The 15,932-nt window shown below is 33.0% G+C and overlaps 1 protein-coding gene across 1 annotated transcript; it reads left to right on the top strand.

The window, feature by feature from the left end:
- Positions 1 to 666: 666 nt before the first annotated feature.
- Positions 667 to 2,037, top strand: LOC113775467 (phosphatidylinositol 4-kinase alpha 2-like). Its single transcript, XM_027320363.1, has 3 exons — positions 667 to 955; positions 1,351 to 1,512; positions 1,594 to 2,037. The coding sequence occupies exons 2-3, from the start codon at positions 1,412 to 1,414 to the stop codon at positions 1,850 to 1,852; spliced, it is 360 nt and encodes a 119-aa protein (XP_027176164.1). The 5' UTR covers positions 667 to 955; positions 1,351 to 1,411; the 3' UTR covers positions 1,853 to 2,037.
- Positions 2,038 to 15,932: the final 13,895 nt, after the last annotated feature.

Raw genomic sequence — 15,932 nt, 5'->3', positions numbered from 1 at the left:
ACTATTTACAATTGCTCACTTTGAGTTTTATATTTTGATAACTAATTTGGTTGTTGAAGTAAGAATGACTCTCGGTTGTGGGGGAAAATGGGGGACTAGTGGAGGGAAGGGAAATTGGGAAGTGGGGATAAAGGAAGTGAATGATATGATTGGATGAATTGATCAAGAGAAAGAGTAGCTAGCTGCTTGGTTGTGGAAGGTAGTGGCTCTCGATTGTGAGGGGAAAATGAGGGACCAGAGGAGGGAAGGGAAATTGGGAAGTAGGGCCCAAAGAAAGTGAATGATATGTTTGGTACTTGCTAGTTAAAATAAAAAGGTTTTTTTTAGCTTATTTTAAATGGAATTTATGCCCCACGTATTTTTTTAGAATTTTAATTTATGAACTAATTTAAAAAATCACGTAATTCTTTCACATCCTTTCTAAAAAAACTCTGGAGGTACACTTAAAATTATATTAAAATTGTACAAGTACTATAGGAATTTAAGGGGGCCCCACTATCCCCACCTTAAATCCACCCCTGTAATGCCAAAAGAAGTGCGGGAAAGCTTCCCTCCAAATACTGATTCTTGCCAAAAGAAGTGCGGGAAAGCTTCCCTCCAACTCTACTGAATAATATAAGTACAGTCCAAGCCTCCAAATTTGTCTGAAACCCGTTGCTGATTTTTCCTCCTCTCAAAACTCCTCCAACCACCAAACTTTACTGTCCTTTTTCCCCTTCTTGATTCTTCCATCTCCAACGGAATCAAGCTTCATAATAAGAGGGGCTTTGTCTTAAAATCATACATTTTTTTGATTAGCTATTTAGCACGCCAGTTGACGGAGTAAGCGGAGGCGGTGGAGGACTCGATGACGACGTCCTCGTGAGAACTTCATCATCAGCAGTGCTGGTTATGCAGTAGCAAGCTTGTTGCTTCAACCCAAGGATAGACATAACGGCAATCTACTCTTTGACAAGTAAGCAGCTTTATGACCCGTGGCCAGTGTTACTGTCCAATTATGGTCTTGTTCTGCAAGTCCTTACCATTCCTGTGCTTCCAACACTTGCTTGTTATAAGATTGTTTAATTTCCCTTTTTCTTTCTCAGTCTGACCTGTAATTGCATCGTCATTGTCAACATACTTGTATTATTTCCTGCATCAGCTTGTTCAAAGTTAATTCACTGTGCTTCCTTTAGCTTCCCTGCTGTTTTCTCCCTTTATGCTCCACCTCCTGTCCTCTTCTTGACCACTGGTCAAAGAGTGAAATAATTATCTCACGCTTCAAGCAAATCAAGAAGTCGTGACTAGTAGCATTACATAACTTGAAAGTTCTACTGGCATTTGTTCTCAGCCAAACTTTCATTTTTGCAGCGTGGGGAGACTTGTTCACATCGATTTTGGTTTTATTTTGGAAACTTCCCCTGGTGGAAATATGCGATTTGAAAGTGCCCATTTTAAATTGAGTCATGAAATGACTCAATTAATTGACCCATCTGGTGCAATGAAAAGTGACACTTGGCATCTTTTTGTGAGGTAAGAAAGGGTGTTAGATTTTTCAGTTGCCATTTTTAAGAGATGGTTCTTACGCCACAATTTGGTTATTATGTTTTGCAGTTTGTGTGTGAAGGGTTATCTTGCTGCTCGGCGTTACATGGATGGGATTGTGAACACAGTCTTGTTAATGTTAGATAGCGGATTGCCTTGCTTTAGCAGGGGTGACCCTATCGGAAATCTTAGAAAGAGATTTCACCCTGAGATGAGCGATCGTGAGGCTGCCAATTTCATGATCCGAACGTGTACAGATGCCTACAATAAATGGACAACTGCTGGTTACGATTTGATTCAATATTTGCAGCAGGGTATAGAGAAGTGAGGAATTATTGTGTGGATCTTCTCCGCTGTAATTTTCCTATCATTTTGTTGCTCAAATCGTACAGGCAAATTTTTTGGAGGGATTGCGAGAATGTGTGTTAATAATGCGCTGAGTCTTTGTAGAGGTGTGTATATTCCTATTGTCTGTGAAAATGAAGAAGAAGATCTTGCACATTTGTTGTGGAATCGCTAGCGATAATCCTAAGAAGCTCTATACAAAGTACTGGATTTTTTAAAAAAAAAAAAAATTTTTTTGGGGCGTGGGTGGGTTCAGAAATGGTTAGTTATACGCGTGGAAAAAATTTAAAGTGTTTAATGGTACATCTTTTAGTCACATTTACCTGTATTCTATCAATTGTCTGTTTTTGGTCACAATTAAAACATTGGTGATTGTATTTGTCTCTGTATAAATTTTTGGCTCCCAAAAACTAAGGGCATGACGGACCCATATTTGTTTCAGTTGAAATTTGAAGAATAAGTTTGATTGCGTGCCTAAATTTACTTGCAGAAGTGAACCGGACTGGAAAAAATATACTTGTATACAATTTTTATTTATAAATCATTAAATATTCAAAATGTGAAATCCAACTAATGATACATACTCCAGATAAAGGTTTTTTTAGAACATAAATTTGGCCATAAACTAGGAGTGACAAACAATTCAAGCAGTTAACTTGTTTTTGATAGTTTGGAAGCAATGGCATGCTTGTCATCCTTTAATGATGTCCACTGAAGCACTTATCCTCAGGTTAAGTGTTACTTGTTGTAGGTGACGGGGATAGCTGATAAAGAAGCAGACTTAGTTCGAATAACAGTTCAAGGGAAGAGAGAGGCAGATGTATGTTATGATTTGATTTGAGTATCTTTGTGCTTTGTACTGTTGATAGTATTGGTTGTAAAATATTGTTGCTCGTTTTGTATTTGTAATGACAAATTGATTTGTTATTTCATATAAAATTTTTGCTATATCTCAATATTGACATTAATGATACCTCTTGCTAAAAAAATGGTTGAAAAAAAAAGTAGCAACTACAGTCAAAAAGCTGCTTTTGGCAACTTTCTTGCAAAAAAATCATCTTGCTGCATTTGATCGTCTTTGGTAAGGGGTCGATGGTTTCTAATTAAAGAAGTTACTTGTTTATGACAAAATGGACACTCTTTTCTTATAATGCAGAAAAGTCATAAAGAGTTGATGTTTTATTGAAAAATGAGTTTATTTTTATTTTATCCGATAAACAAATTTCTTTTTGCCTTCAAAATGGATACTCTGTAATTATAATGGAGGAAAATCATAAAGAGCTGGTGTTTTATTGAAAAAACGGGTTTATTTTTATTTTATCTGATAAATAAATTTGTTTATGGAAAAATAGGTACTCTGTTCTTATAATATAGGAAAGCCATAAAGAGCTGATTTTTTATTAGAAAATGGATTTATTTTTATTTTATTCGATAAATAAATTTAGTTATGAAAAAATGGGTACTCTGTTCTTATAATGGAGGAAAACCATAAAGAGCTGGCCTTATATTAGAAAATGAATTTATTTTTATTTTATTCGATAAATAAATTTATTTATGAGAAAATGGGTACTCTGTTCTTATAATGGAGGAAAACCATAAAGAGCTGGTCTTTTATTAGAAATGAATTTATTTTTATTTTATTCGATAAATAAATTTAGTTATAAAAAAATGGGTACCCTGTTCTAATAATGGAGAAAAATCATAAAGAGCTGGTCTTTTATGGGAAAGTGATACTTTACACAAAGTGACCGCAATTTGGTTTATGAAATAATCCCAAATAAAAATTTAGAATGAATTTATTTGTTTTGAAAGTTGTATAACGGTCGTTAAAACTCCAGAGATTGGCAAACAAATTTTGGGGTTCCATAAAGGCAGAGCGAAGAAGGAGAAGAATTGAACTTTTTGTCCGTTGCAATTGTTCCGTTAAAAATGGCACTATTCGATTTTACCCATTTTTTGTTGGGTAAAATCGTTGGTTCTAACGATCAATTCTTCATTTCCCGTCAATTGTCCTTAATTGGCCAAAATTACGAAACTTTGAGGATGAAAAGTGCATTTTTTTCTATAAAATATTTAATCAAATGTTATTTCTTGTCTTAATTTTTGTTATGACTATATTACATATTTATTAAATAGACATACCTTTATAATTAAAGTTAATATTTGATATTTTAGGATGCCATATATTTAAATAGATGAAAATTATTTTGAATATAACATATTAAAATAATTTTATTTGTCAATCATTTTGGCCCCCCCTCCAATGAAAAAATCTTGATTTCGTCACTGCTTAGGAAGAAATTGGGATCTATTGCTAATAAAAGATTGTGAAAATTTACCTTATATCCTAATTATTTGAAAAAATCTAATGAACAAATTTTGCAAAAAAAAAAAACCTTGTTTCTTACCAACAAATTAAGTAACTAATAAAATCACCTGTAATGTTGTTTTAACATATTTAATTTATGTTAAATACAAATTTTACCAGTTTCTCTTTCGTAAAAATATAAGTATAACGCCTTTTCAATTTTAGTTACAAACATTTATTTATTTTACATAAATATAGTGATTCAGAATAAAATACCCATAAATAGCTAGTATTTTGTTAATGTAATGCAAAAAATTCATAAAGAGCTGGTATGTTATGGACGCAATCTTTTTTACTTTCACATATTTAAATTTTGTTAAATACAAAATCTACCAGTTTCCCTTTGGTAAAAATATAAGTATAATACTTTTTCAATTTTAGTTACAAACATTTATGTATTTTACATAAATATAATGATTCAGAGTAAAATACCCATAAATAGTTAGTATTTTGTTGATGTAATGCAAAAAACTCATAAAGAGCTGGTATGTTATGGGCAAAAACTTTTTTACCTTCACATATTTAAAAATTGTTAAATACAAAATTTACTAGTTTCCTTTTTGTAAAAATATTAGTGTAACACTTTTTCAATTTTAGTTACAAACATTTATGTATTTTACATAAATGTAATGATTCAGAGTTAAATGTCCATAAATAGCTAGTATTTTGTTGATATAATGCAAAAAAAATTATAAAGAGCAAGTATGTTATGGGCAATTTATTTTTTACTTTCAAAATCAGTTTATGCTAAATACAGGACAATCAGTTTACCTTTCACAAAAATATTAGTGTAACAGTTTTTCAATTTTAGTTATAAACATTTATTTATTTTACATAATTGTAATTATTCAGAGTAAAATGCCCATAAATAGATAGTATTTTGTTGATGTAATACCCATAATCGGGAGAATTAATTGGAATCCATTATTCCTCAGTCTTGGACGCTTTATGTAAAGTAGAGATATTTGTATTCAATTAAATATGAAACATGCAACAATATGTCTTCCCATGAACCCAGTTAGAAAAATGAGAAACCAAAAGAAAAATAACTCAAATTTGTTAAAAGTCCAAAAAGAATTTAGTACTTCAGCTCTAGAAATCCTCCAAATGACTATATATTAGAACAGCGATAATCAAAATAGATTACATAATTAAAAAACTTAATGTTTCAAACATTTATTTTCTTAAGTTTCACTTTTTAAAGGCTCTCAACTCGTTATTCAATAATGTCCATATGTTGCTTCAAAACCAAGCATGGCTGTGTTTAGTACTGCTTACGCTTCCTCTTCGGTGTTTTATTTCTAGACCCATTATATATATGTTAATTCCGTGACACCCCAATACATTTTCAGCTTCTGCCATACACAACATTTCCAAACCGGCCCGTGCCTGTTATAGGTCACCATTTGCTTTTGTAAACATATTCCTTTCATCATCCGTACATGTCAGTTTCTTTGACATATTCTTTACCTTTCCACGTGCCTGCTTCTTTGCCATATAATTTACTTTCCACACCTGTCTTTGAAATATGTGAATACACTACAGAATTTACCCATATAAGCTGCAAACAACAGCTAATATATGTATGATATTTATACGAAGGTAGACTATAAATAGTCAAGGCAATTCCGGCCCAAAAGCTAGCTAAGCCTCGTCTTCTCAGGGCGTATGATGGGCCCCCCGTAACTCGCCGACCTTGGCATCCTTGTCCCTAGTCTTTGGTCAACATCAGTGACTTGCCCAATGAAAGAGACCATATCCTATTCCTAATTGTAATGTGACTTGCCCAATGAAAATAATAATGTTTGTGGTTCGATTTAGATCACCTTTATGTATATTTTTTAACAGTCACATCTGAAACTAAAAATTGCTAGTAGAATTTATTATATATCGATCAACAATATAGTTCTCATGTCAACGGTGATTTCAGTTTCATCTTTCCAGCTCGCTAAAGAAACAAATTAATACAGCAGCCTTCCTCCGCGGACAAGGAGTTATTTTGGCAAAAACATCTTTGTTGCTCTTACAACTCATGCCCTGCTTTCGGGAATCACTCGTACTATTTACATCTCAATTAACCGAAGCAAAAAGCAAGATATTGTCGGCAGCAAATTTTTGTGATCTTTGAATTATATCCTTTTCCTTCACATCCATGGGTTACATCTTGATGTCACTACATCCTCCATTTTTGAAAAGTTTTAGCATCAATCTTAACTCCACTAATGTCATTCATTGCATCAATCAAAAGTATTTATTCTGGTGATACTCTTGCCAAAAATATTTTTAAAGGGTGATATTCCAAACAATCAATTAAAGAATGGAATCTATTGAGTATCACTTGAGTTTCTTAGTCTATTTAATTGAGTATCAACTATTATTTGATAATCTAATACTAATCTTTTGATTGGGAATTGAAAAAAAAAATCACCTTGAAAATCTAAGCTAACTTAATATGTCTAATAATTTTTATATGTCCTAATACTATATTATTTTCAATTATTTTACATGACTTAGAATGGCTAACTTTTGTAAACTTTAATCCTAATTACGTAATGACATTTGTATCTCTATGTCCACATTAAAGCGTACACATAAACTATGTAGATGCATTTTCTTATGTTCAAAGATATTAGGTAGACATTAACAAATTCAAATATTAGGGTAGAGGTGCTTTTTTTTTTTGTTCCACCATTGATCAATATCTAAGTTTGTCCAAAAATATTAATAGAGACAAAAAATTATGCTACACCAATATGCAAACTCATTTTATTATTTTTTGAACTTCCAATTTTATTCTTATGAAAACTAATTTTTATCTTAATTACATAAATCACATTTTGCCAACACTCATAGCTATCGCCCCATACTCTCTCTCTCTCTGTTTTTTTTTTTTTTGATAAAACTCATAACCACTTTAAGTATTGTAACTGCCAAATTACTATAACCATATAAATCAAAATTCTTAATAAATTTACATAAATTGTATTGATGTGAAAAATCTAAACTATAAGTGTGCCCTTAACACTAGTAATTAATCAAATGAATGCGCCCTGTTAGTTTCTCTGTGTTTTCTTAACATGTAGTAAAATTTATTCTCAACAATGTCAAGGTCATCTAGAATTGCTTTAGATAGATGGGGTTTTCCTAGTTTTCTTAGGGGTAGATATGAAAGGTAGCTTTGTTTAATCTGTCAGGCAGTCTGGAGGTAAGATATTGTTCATTTCTATGTATTTTTTATTTCTCATAATAAAAGTTGGGTTGGCATCCCACCCTGTATATGGGGTTTGAAAAAAAAAAAAAGGTCATCTAGAATTGGATTCCAATGAAGCACTACAGATTTAATTTTTACGCACGGATTAATTTCACCTGGTCACATCCACATTTCTAGGATGAGGCACCATCAATGGGCTGATACACAATTATGGATTACTTGTAAGAAAGTGTGAGAAAGTTCATTGGGAGATTCGGCAAGCAAAACCGGTTTGACAAAAATGGCGATGTTACTTTTATAATTCAAGTTCCACGATTGTCATTTTGTATATTGTCGTTGCTAATTTCATGAGTTAGACGGACGAAATTGTTCGTGTAATTAAATTAGCTAGGGATACTATTGACCAGTAAATATTCACCTGAGAAACAAGACGAAGTTTGTTAGGTTAAAACATGACACATAATGAATGGGGCCTTGCATGTCCTCCCTCTCAACGCCTGTACCTTTCTATGCCTGAAATTTCCTGCCAATATTTTATGAGTTTATCAAATATATATTGACAGTATACACACTATCATCCTTAAATACATGTCACATATATAAAAAATGATAAATTAACTGTAATGATAAGATATAAGATACAAATATGATAAAATATCCCTCATATGTATGTTATAGATATTTGAGACTTTCAATAAAAAAAATTTTTGTTACTAAAATAACATTGTATCATAGTGTGCTACTTATTTTAGAACTGTGTTACACATAAACTAAATTTAATTTAAACTATACAATATATTATATATGTATGTGATTTTCATTTAATTGTTGGATCTCGTTTTTATGAACAATCTCCCAAGGAAAAAAGTCCATATCATACTGCTTTTCTTATATTAATTGTTATACTAATTTTCTCATTTTTATTGTTATATTATTTTTGTTTGGGCTTTAACTCTTATTAATTCTTGTGTCCTAGATGTAAATTCATTAAAACTTATATTTATAGATGTTAAATTCATTATATTTATAGATGTTAAATTATAAAAATTGTGATATATAAACAAGTGGTATTCTATATATAACTAGAAAGATTAGTTGTTATTGTTATCCAAACTTTCAAACTTTTTAAAAATTGAAAATGATTAAAAACTTATAATATGACAAAATTTTATTACATATTTTACAAGGTTATGTGAAAAGTAAAACTATTTTTCACAATATTTTAAAATATATAAAGACAGAAAATTTTAAAATTATACCTATAATCATGTATTATACAGGTATATTACGAGTACTTACTAACTAAGGTACTAAGCTTTAATCATTAATAAAACTTATCATTATTTCAAATAAACTTCCTAATACTAGTTTGAGACAAGTTTTTAAAGTAAAATAGTACATGTGTCCCATAAATCAGTAAGTTTTGATCATTAATCAAATTTACCATATTATCAGTAAGAATTACTATTTATGTATAAAAACTTACTATTACTTGAACTAAACTTACTCTCTAAAAAGTAAGTTTCGGATATAAAGTAGTAATTTATTTATTTAAAAAGTAAGTTTAATATTTATTCCAATTTACCTTTTGAGGTATAAAAGTTACTAATTTATTATAGTTAACTTACTATTTTAGATGGAAAACTTACTTCCTTATTTTTAGATGTTATCCTATTTAGATGGATAGATCCAACAAGTAATCAAATGGTCACTAAAAGTGTAACAACCTGTTATATCAGATAAACATTATTTCGTTACCATAACTATCATTACTAAAGCATTGTCCATTTGAATAATACAACATTAATTATGTCTTAATAATCTTTTAATACATCTAGCAGCACTAATTTTGCAACTGGGTTAACCACACCATACTGTCAAGTTATTTTGATTAGTCTTGCACGTTATATATAATTGCTTATGTCAATGAAGTAGGACTTTAATTTAATTTTGAGATTAACAACAAGAATTCAATCAACAATCCATTTAATAAACTAGTAACAGTTGGTGTACTTTGCACGTGATTATATTAACCCAAATGTAACATGTCTTATTTTTTTTGTGAAATTTGAGTGTTTACCTAATAATAAAACATGTTATATTTTCATTAACCAATTATTATTCCAAAGACCATCTAAATATGAACTCTTTGATCTATTATTTTTGAATTCATTTTGAGTTTTCTTTTTTTAATTTATGTCAATCTTTTTGGTAAATTATGGATTCAGTTTGATAAATAATTCCTAATATGGTTATTTTTCACCAAAGTTGTTGTATACTCACAATATTTTTACCATAAAATCATAATATTATTTTTTTAATATTGTACAAAAAATATTGCTAAACAGGAAATACATGCACACATGTCAAGTGTGACCCTACTGAATAGAATTCATAATTATTAGCAAAATAAAGATTTAAATCGTAAAATCAATTTCTAAAGGGAGGGACATGGCGCATGGAACATTTTTGTTCTCTTTATTGTTATTTTTTTTAGCCTTATTGTTATTAACTTATGTATGGTCTGCATTCATAGCCAGCTAGACGTAGGCATGGCCATGGTTCCATTTAGAATTAGGAACAGGACCGTTTGGAACCGGACTAGAACCGGAATCAAAACCATGGAACCAGAACCGCGGTAGAACCTTGGATAAAGGTTCCGGTTCTGGTTCTCTGACAGGTTGTCGAAGCCTGTGTAATAATAAAACCTGCTCAAACTAAAAGTAATTTCTGTAGTAGCGGTGAATAGGGTCGAATCCACAGGGACTGGGAGTAATTGTTTCTTTTCAAATTCACAGTGACAAGGGGGATGTTTTTATCTCAGGGGTGACAATTTAAGCAATTTAACTAAAAGTAAAATAATAAAAGTAAAATAGCCAACTAGAAATTAAATAACAATTTACTAAAATCAAACGAGTGATAATTAAGGATCTAGCCAAGGAATAACTTCAGCAATGGTGCACCTAATTGATCATTGAAGCAAAGGCAATTCCAATTATTTATCAATAAATAGGTTATAACTACCAAACAAGCGATGGCGGTCAACCCCTCCTTACTGTGTCGGTGATTAAGATACGCCCGTTAATCACTGCTCTAATTAAGAAATAATCCTAGGTACGCCCGTAGAATTTAATTCTCCAATTGCCTTACATATTAGAAGAGCCCTATTCTAACCAAATAACGCACTACCAGGGTTATTTTAGATTAGCCCGCATATCCCCCTGACACGAATCTAATCGTGTCAGTTGTCACTATTTCTAGGCAATTAAACAATTACGGATTCAAATGCCCTTATTGACAATAGATTACCAAATTAACTAATTATCCGGATCCAAGACAATCAATCAATTAAATAATCATAAATATCGCAATCAAGGGATAGGCGAATACCAATAAATAAGAGGAAAAGATAAAATTAAATCGATCTCATAATTTTAAGCGAATCAAAACCTTCGTTGTTCCCTGACTAGAGTGCAAAAATTAGTTCATATTTGACGAACAAAATCCACAGAAAATTGAAATAAGAGTCGCGGCCATTGTCTGCGTTTGGAATTCGCTTCAGTCAGGAAAGGAAAAGCAAGCCTACAAAGAAGTGATTTCTTGTTCTCCTTTCGTCCGTCATACCAAGGAGGAAAAAAACACTACTAAAAGCTGAAAAGAAGAAAAGTCAAAGGTTTCCCCCAATTTTTGCTCCTGACATGCGTGGAGACCAAAGCTACTAAGAAGCCAAAGAAAAGTCAAAGGAAACAATTCCTTTTTGCTCCTGCCATGCGCAGGAGAGGTCCTAATCAAAAGTCTAAAAGGAAAAATCTCATACTAAGCTAAAGCTATCCGTTTCCTTCTGCACAATTTTCCTATATAAAAATAATGCTACTTGCGGCGGCTCCTGTGTGGAAAAACGAGGACTCTCCAGGCCGTGCTTTCTTCCTCAGCAATTACCGAAATGGGCCCAAGTTTTTCTGTTGCCAACAATGCCCTTGGGGTAAGTTTTATGACTTGGACTCCTTTCCTGTCAAATTGGCACTTGTTATCATATTTTCGTTCTACTCCCTGAAATAAATGCAAAATACTAAAAGTGAGTAGAATCCAACAATTAATCCACATCAAGTCAGGTAATAGGGAAAATTAATAATAAAATAAATGATAAAATTGCAACCTATCAATTCCCCCCACACCTAAACCATGCTTGTCCTCAAGCATGAGAACAGTAAACAAGCATCCATGTTTGATAATGGCTATTGCTCTATCTATCTTATTGCCAAGATACCAAGAAAAATATATATCAAGCATCAGTGATCAAGATCCAAGAAACATCACTCCGGTTATCTTCTAAATCACAAATTCCTCCAATTTCAGGTTAATTAATCTAAGAAAAAGAAATGACGCACTACATTTATCAGCAAATGGTCCAACTATTAACCAAAATCTTAACATTAAATCCATAAATCGGCAAGCTGACTATTATTATACACTAACACAACATTCACTTTTTTATCACATTTTTCTACTTTTCTCTTTTTTTTTAATTTTTTTTCTCTTTTTTTTTTTTTTGCTTTTCTCAATAGTAACAAAAGACTTAGTCGCTAGCCATTGGAGCCTTTTGACGCGAACTCTGACATTTGTTAGATGAAAGAGCCCGATTACTCAGCTTCTATCGTCACGTGACCACGTACTCATAGCAATTACAACTTTTTGATGCGAGAATCGACACTTTTGATGAAGATCCCCGGTTACTTGGTAGTAAAGACCAGTGGAGTACAATCAACTCTTATTCACAGTCAAATAACACAAAAACTCAAAATAACACAAAAACTCAAAAGAAAATTTGCATCAGTAAGCCTCATTTTCAAACATGGAGAACTAAGGTTAATAACCGGAGCAATTCACATGAAAATGCTAACAATCATTCCCTATGCCTAGGAAAGTTAACCAAAAATTATAAGAGTAAAACAATCACCGATATTCACCAAAGAGATGCTTTTGGATTCAACCACATTGACTTGATACATTTTTATTATTAAAGTTTGGCAATAGCAGAAATAGAGGCAACAATCCAACATCAAACTTGGCAATCATAGGAGAGCTAGACAGATAAATGACAAAAAGTAAACGAAAACTAGACAAATAACAGACTAAAAATAAAAGAAAAAATATCTGAAAACTAAGAACTAGAAAAACTAACACCATAACTGCTCCCCCCCATACCTAAATCCTACATTGTCTTCAATGGAGGTGACAGGTGCCGAACCTGTGCAATAATAAATACCTACTCGAGAAAAATACAGATTTTGTATATAGCGGTGAGTAGGGTCGAATCCACAGGGACTGGGGATAATTCGTTTCTTCTAGAGTCCAAAGTATGGGGGGTTTTGGATTAAATGCTAACTAAATAAATTAACTGCAGAAAATAATTAATTAAAAGAAATGATTGGGGAAACTCTAGCCAAGGGTACACATCAGAAATGGTTCATGCACTGATCATTGATGCAGAAATAATTCCAACATTTAGCAATAGATTAGTTATAGTTGTCATGCACGCGATAAACAACCAACCCTTCCTTAATTTCTCGATAGCTAAGGTACGACCGTTAGCTATTTCTCTAACCCAAAAACAACCCTAGGTACGACCGTAGGATTTAATTTCTAGATTGCATTAATAATTAGAAAGGCCCAATCCTAACTAACAAACACGCTACGAGGGTTTGTTTAAGCTTAGATCGTATGCTCCCCTGACATAAATCCAATTACGCCAGTTGCTACTAAGATAGAGATAACGAACAATTACGGATTCAATTACCTCTATTTAGCAAAATAGCCTATATGAATAATTAATTATTGCGCACTAATCAATCATACATAAGGACTAAAACAATTAAAAACAGGAAACACATAAATACCAATAAATGAGGAAGCGATTAAAATAATTTCGATCTCACAGTAATTGTTGAACCAAGTCTTCAGTTGTCCCCTTGACTAGAATTAAGAGGTTAGTCCTCCATTAATGGAGAACAACCATGCGAAAGAGCTAAGAAAAGAAAACTAAAACTATGCTAAAAGCCTAAACTAAAACTATTGATTGATAAACCTCCCGTACGTTTTTCTTCTTTTTAAAGCCAAAGGGAAAATGACTTCCTGCTATCGAGTGGTCCCCGCCGAATAAGGAGTCCAAGAGCCAAAGAATTAAGGCTCCGCCGAAATTCCTCCTTGTTTAGTTTCCTATTGCTAGTCGAATACTCCCATCAGCACAACGAAAAGGAATTCGTTTTCTTCTTCTCCTTGTGGGCCAGCAACCGAAAAAGGCTTCCTTGTAGTCTTCCACTTATGGAGCAAGTCCCTACTTTTTTGTAGTTTCTTGCTCCAATCCCTGGAATTAGGTCCAATACCAAATATAAGTAAATATTAATAATTAAAACAATATTTGGCAAGGATAAAAGGGGAAATTAACAATAAAATAACCAATAATTAACACCCTATCAATTCCCCCCACACCTAAATCATGCTTGCCCTCAAGCATGGGAACAACAATTGAACACCAAAAATTCGACAATGGCTATTGCTCCAACTACCGTATTGCCAAGATACACAGGAAAAAACAAATATCAAGCATTACAGGTTAAGATCAAAGAAAAACCACCTCGGTTAGCCTCCTAACCACCAACTCCTCCAATTTAAAGCAAACTAATCTAAGAAAAAGGAATGGTTGTTCACATTTATCAGCAAATGGTCCAACTATTAACCAAAATCTCGACATTAAGATCACAAACCGGCAAGCTGACTTATTCACATACTAACACAATCTTTACTTTATTATTATTTTTTTTTTATTTTTTTATTTTTAGTAGCAAAAGACTTAGTCTATAGCCCTTAGAGCCTTTTGACGCGAACTCCAACATTTGACAGATGGAGGAGCCCGGTTACTCAGCTCCAATCGCTACAGGACCACGCACTCATAGCAACTACTACCTTTTGACGCGAGAATCGACACTTTAGGTGAAGATCCCCGGTTACTCAGTAGTAACCACTAGCGGAGTACAGTCAACTCTTATTTATGATAACATACCACAATAACTAGAAAATATCACAAAAATAACAGCAGCCAGCCTCAAATTTCCAAACATGGAGAACTAAAATTAATAATTGGACCAATTCACATGAAAAATGCCAACAATCATTCCCTATGCCTAGAAAAGTTAACCAAAAATTGAAAAAGTTAAGCAATTATTGATATTCACCAGAGAGATGTTCCTGAACTCAACCACATCAACTTGATATCCTTTTATTACTAAAACTTGGCAATAGCAGAATTAGAGACAACAATCCAGCATCAAACTTGGTATTCATATGAAGACTAACCACTAGGAAAAAAAAAGAAAAGAAAATAAACGAAAAAGGAGATAAATATCAAACTAAAAATAAAGGAAAAACCTTTAGAAACTAAAAATAAAAATACTAGCACCCAAAACTGACCCCCCCACACCTAAGTCACACATTGCCCTCAATGTGATAATGTAACAACAGAAGAAAAGAGAGGAGCAACGGTACTTCCCTGAAGTCATCAAAACAGGGGCGGTTCAGGTGGAAATTGAGGATCAAGGCCTGCATGGGGCATAAATGCTGCCAAATTCTGCGCATGTGATGCAGGTTGACGTCAATGTGGGTCATCCGAGTTGCTAGTCGTTCAACTCGCATCTGGAGCTGGTGCCATTCGTCAGCCCCTGGGGTAGGAGGAGGCTGCGAGTGTCTAGGTGTCCTAAACCTAGAAGCGGATCTTGGCCTTACCATGATCTCTAGATGTCACTCTAATCACAAGGGACTACAATTGCCAACAGATAATGGAAACAGGAATTTCAAAGTAATAACAATTTTTTTGTTTAAAACCAACCCAATGAACAATAGGCACAATTCAATCACCCACAGGTTATACGAATACCTGAACACTAATAACAAATGCAATCAATGAGCCCCTGTGGTCCAAATGTAGTCAAATTCAGAATCAAGGCAGTCCAATCATGCAGCAAGTGCTCCAAATAGCTTAGTAAAGGAAACCAAAAGGATAAAATGCTCCTAAACAAGGCAATCAGAGGCAACTAACTTCAATAAGCAAATTTAAGCGTTATAGGCACCTCCCAATTTAACAAGCAAATTACCCACAATTAGACACAAATCACAGCAAAATAGACACAATTGGTCCCAAAATAGTAACAGCTGCCTCCAATTGGACAGTCCATTCCCCAATTCAACCTGCCAAAATCAGCAATTGACCCAAGAAAATGGTAACTCCAGCAACAGTTCAGGAACCAACACTCAAGAATCAAATAGGTAGTCTGGCACAGAGGATTAAGAAATGGAAAGCAACACTGCAACCAGTACCACTGGTGCACAGACAGGAAAGAATTAAATTCAACGGCAGCGACTCAATCACAAGAACTTAAACTTTAAAATAAGCAAGTATCTTCAAATAGCAGCAACAACGATAGGGAAAAG

Source organism: Coffea eugenioides, chromosome 6, assembly GCF_003713205.1.
Source record: "Coffea eugenioides isolate CCC68of chromosome 6, Ceug_1.0, whole genome shotgun sequence".
NCBI classification, from domain to species: Eukaryota; Viridiplantae; Streptophyta; class Magnoliopsida; order Gentianales; family Rubiaceae; genus Coffea; species Coffea eugenioides.
The sequence above is the reverse complement of the archived record's forward strand: the minus strand, read 5'-3'. Positions and strand labels throughout refer to the sequence as shown.

What these genes read in the sequence shown, in the direction of transcription:
- LOC113775467 (XM_027320363.1), top strand. Translation starts at nt 1,412, where the DNA reads ATGCGATTTGAAAGTGCCCATTTTAAATTGAGTCATGAAATGACTCAA. An exon ending in ACTTGGCATCTTTTTGTGAG is followed by an intron (nt 1,513 to 1,593) that starts GTAAGAAAGGGT and finishes TATGTTTTGCAG; the next exon opens with TTTGTGTGTGAAGGGTTATC.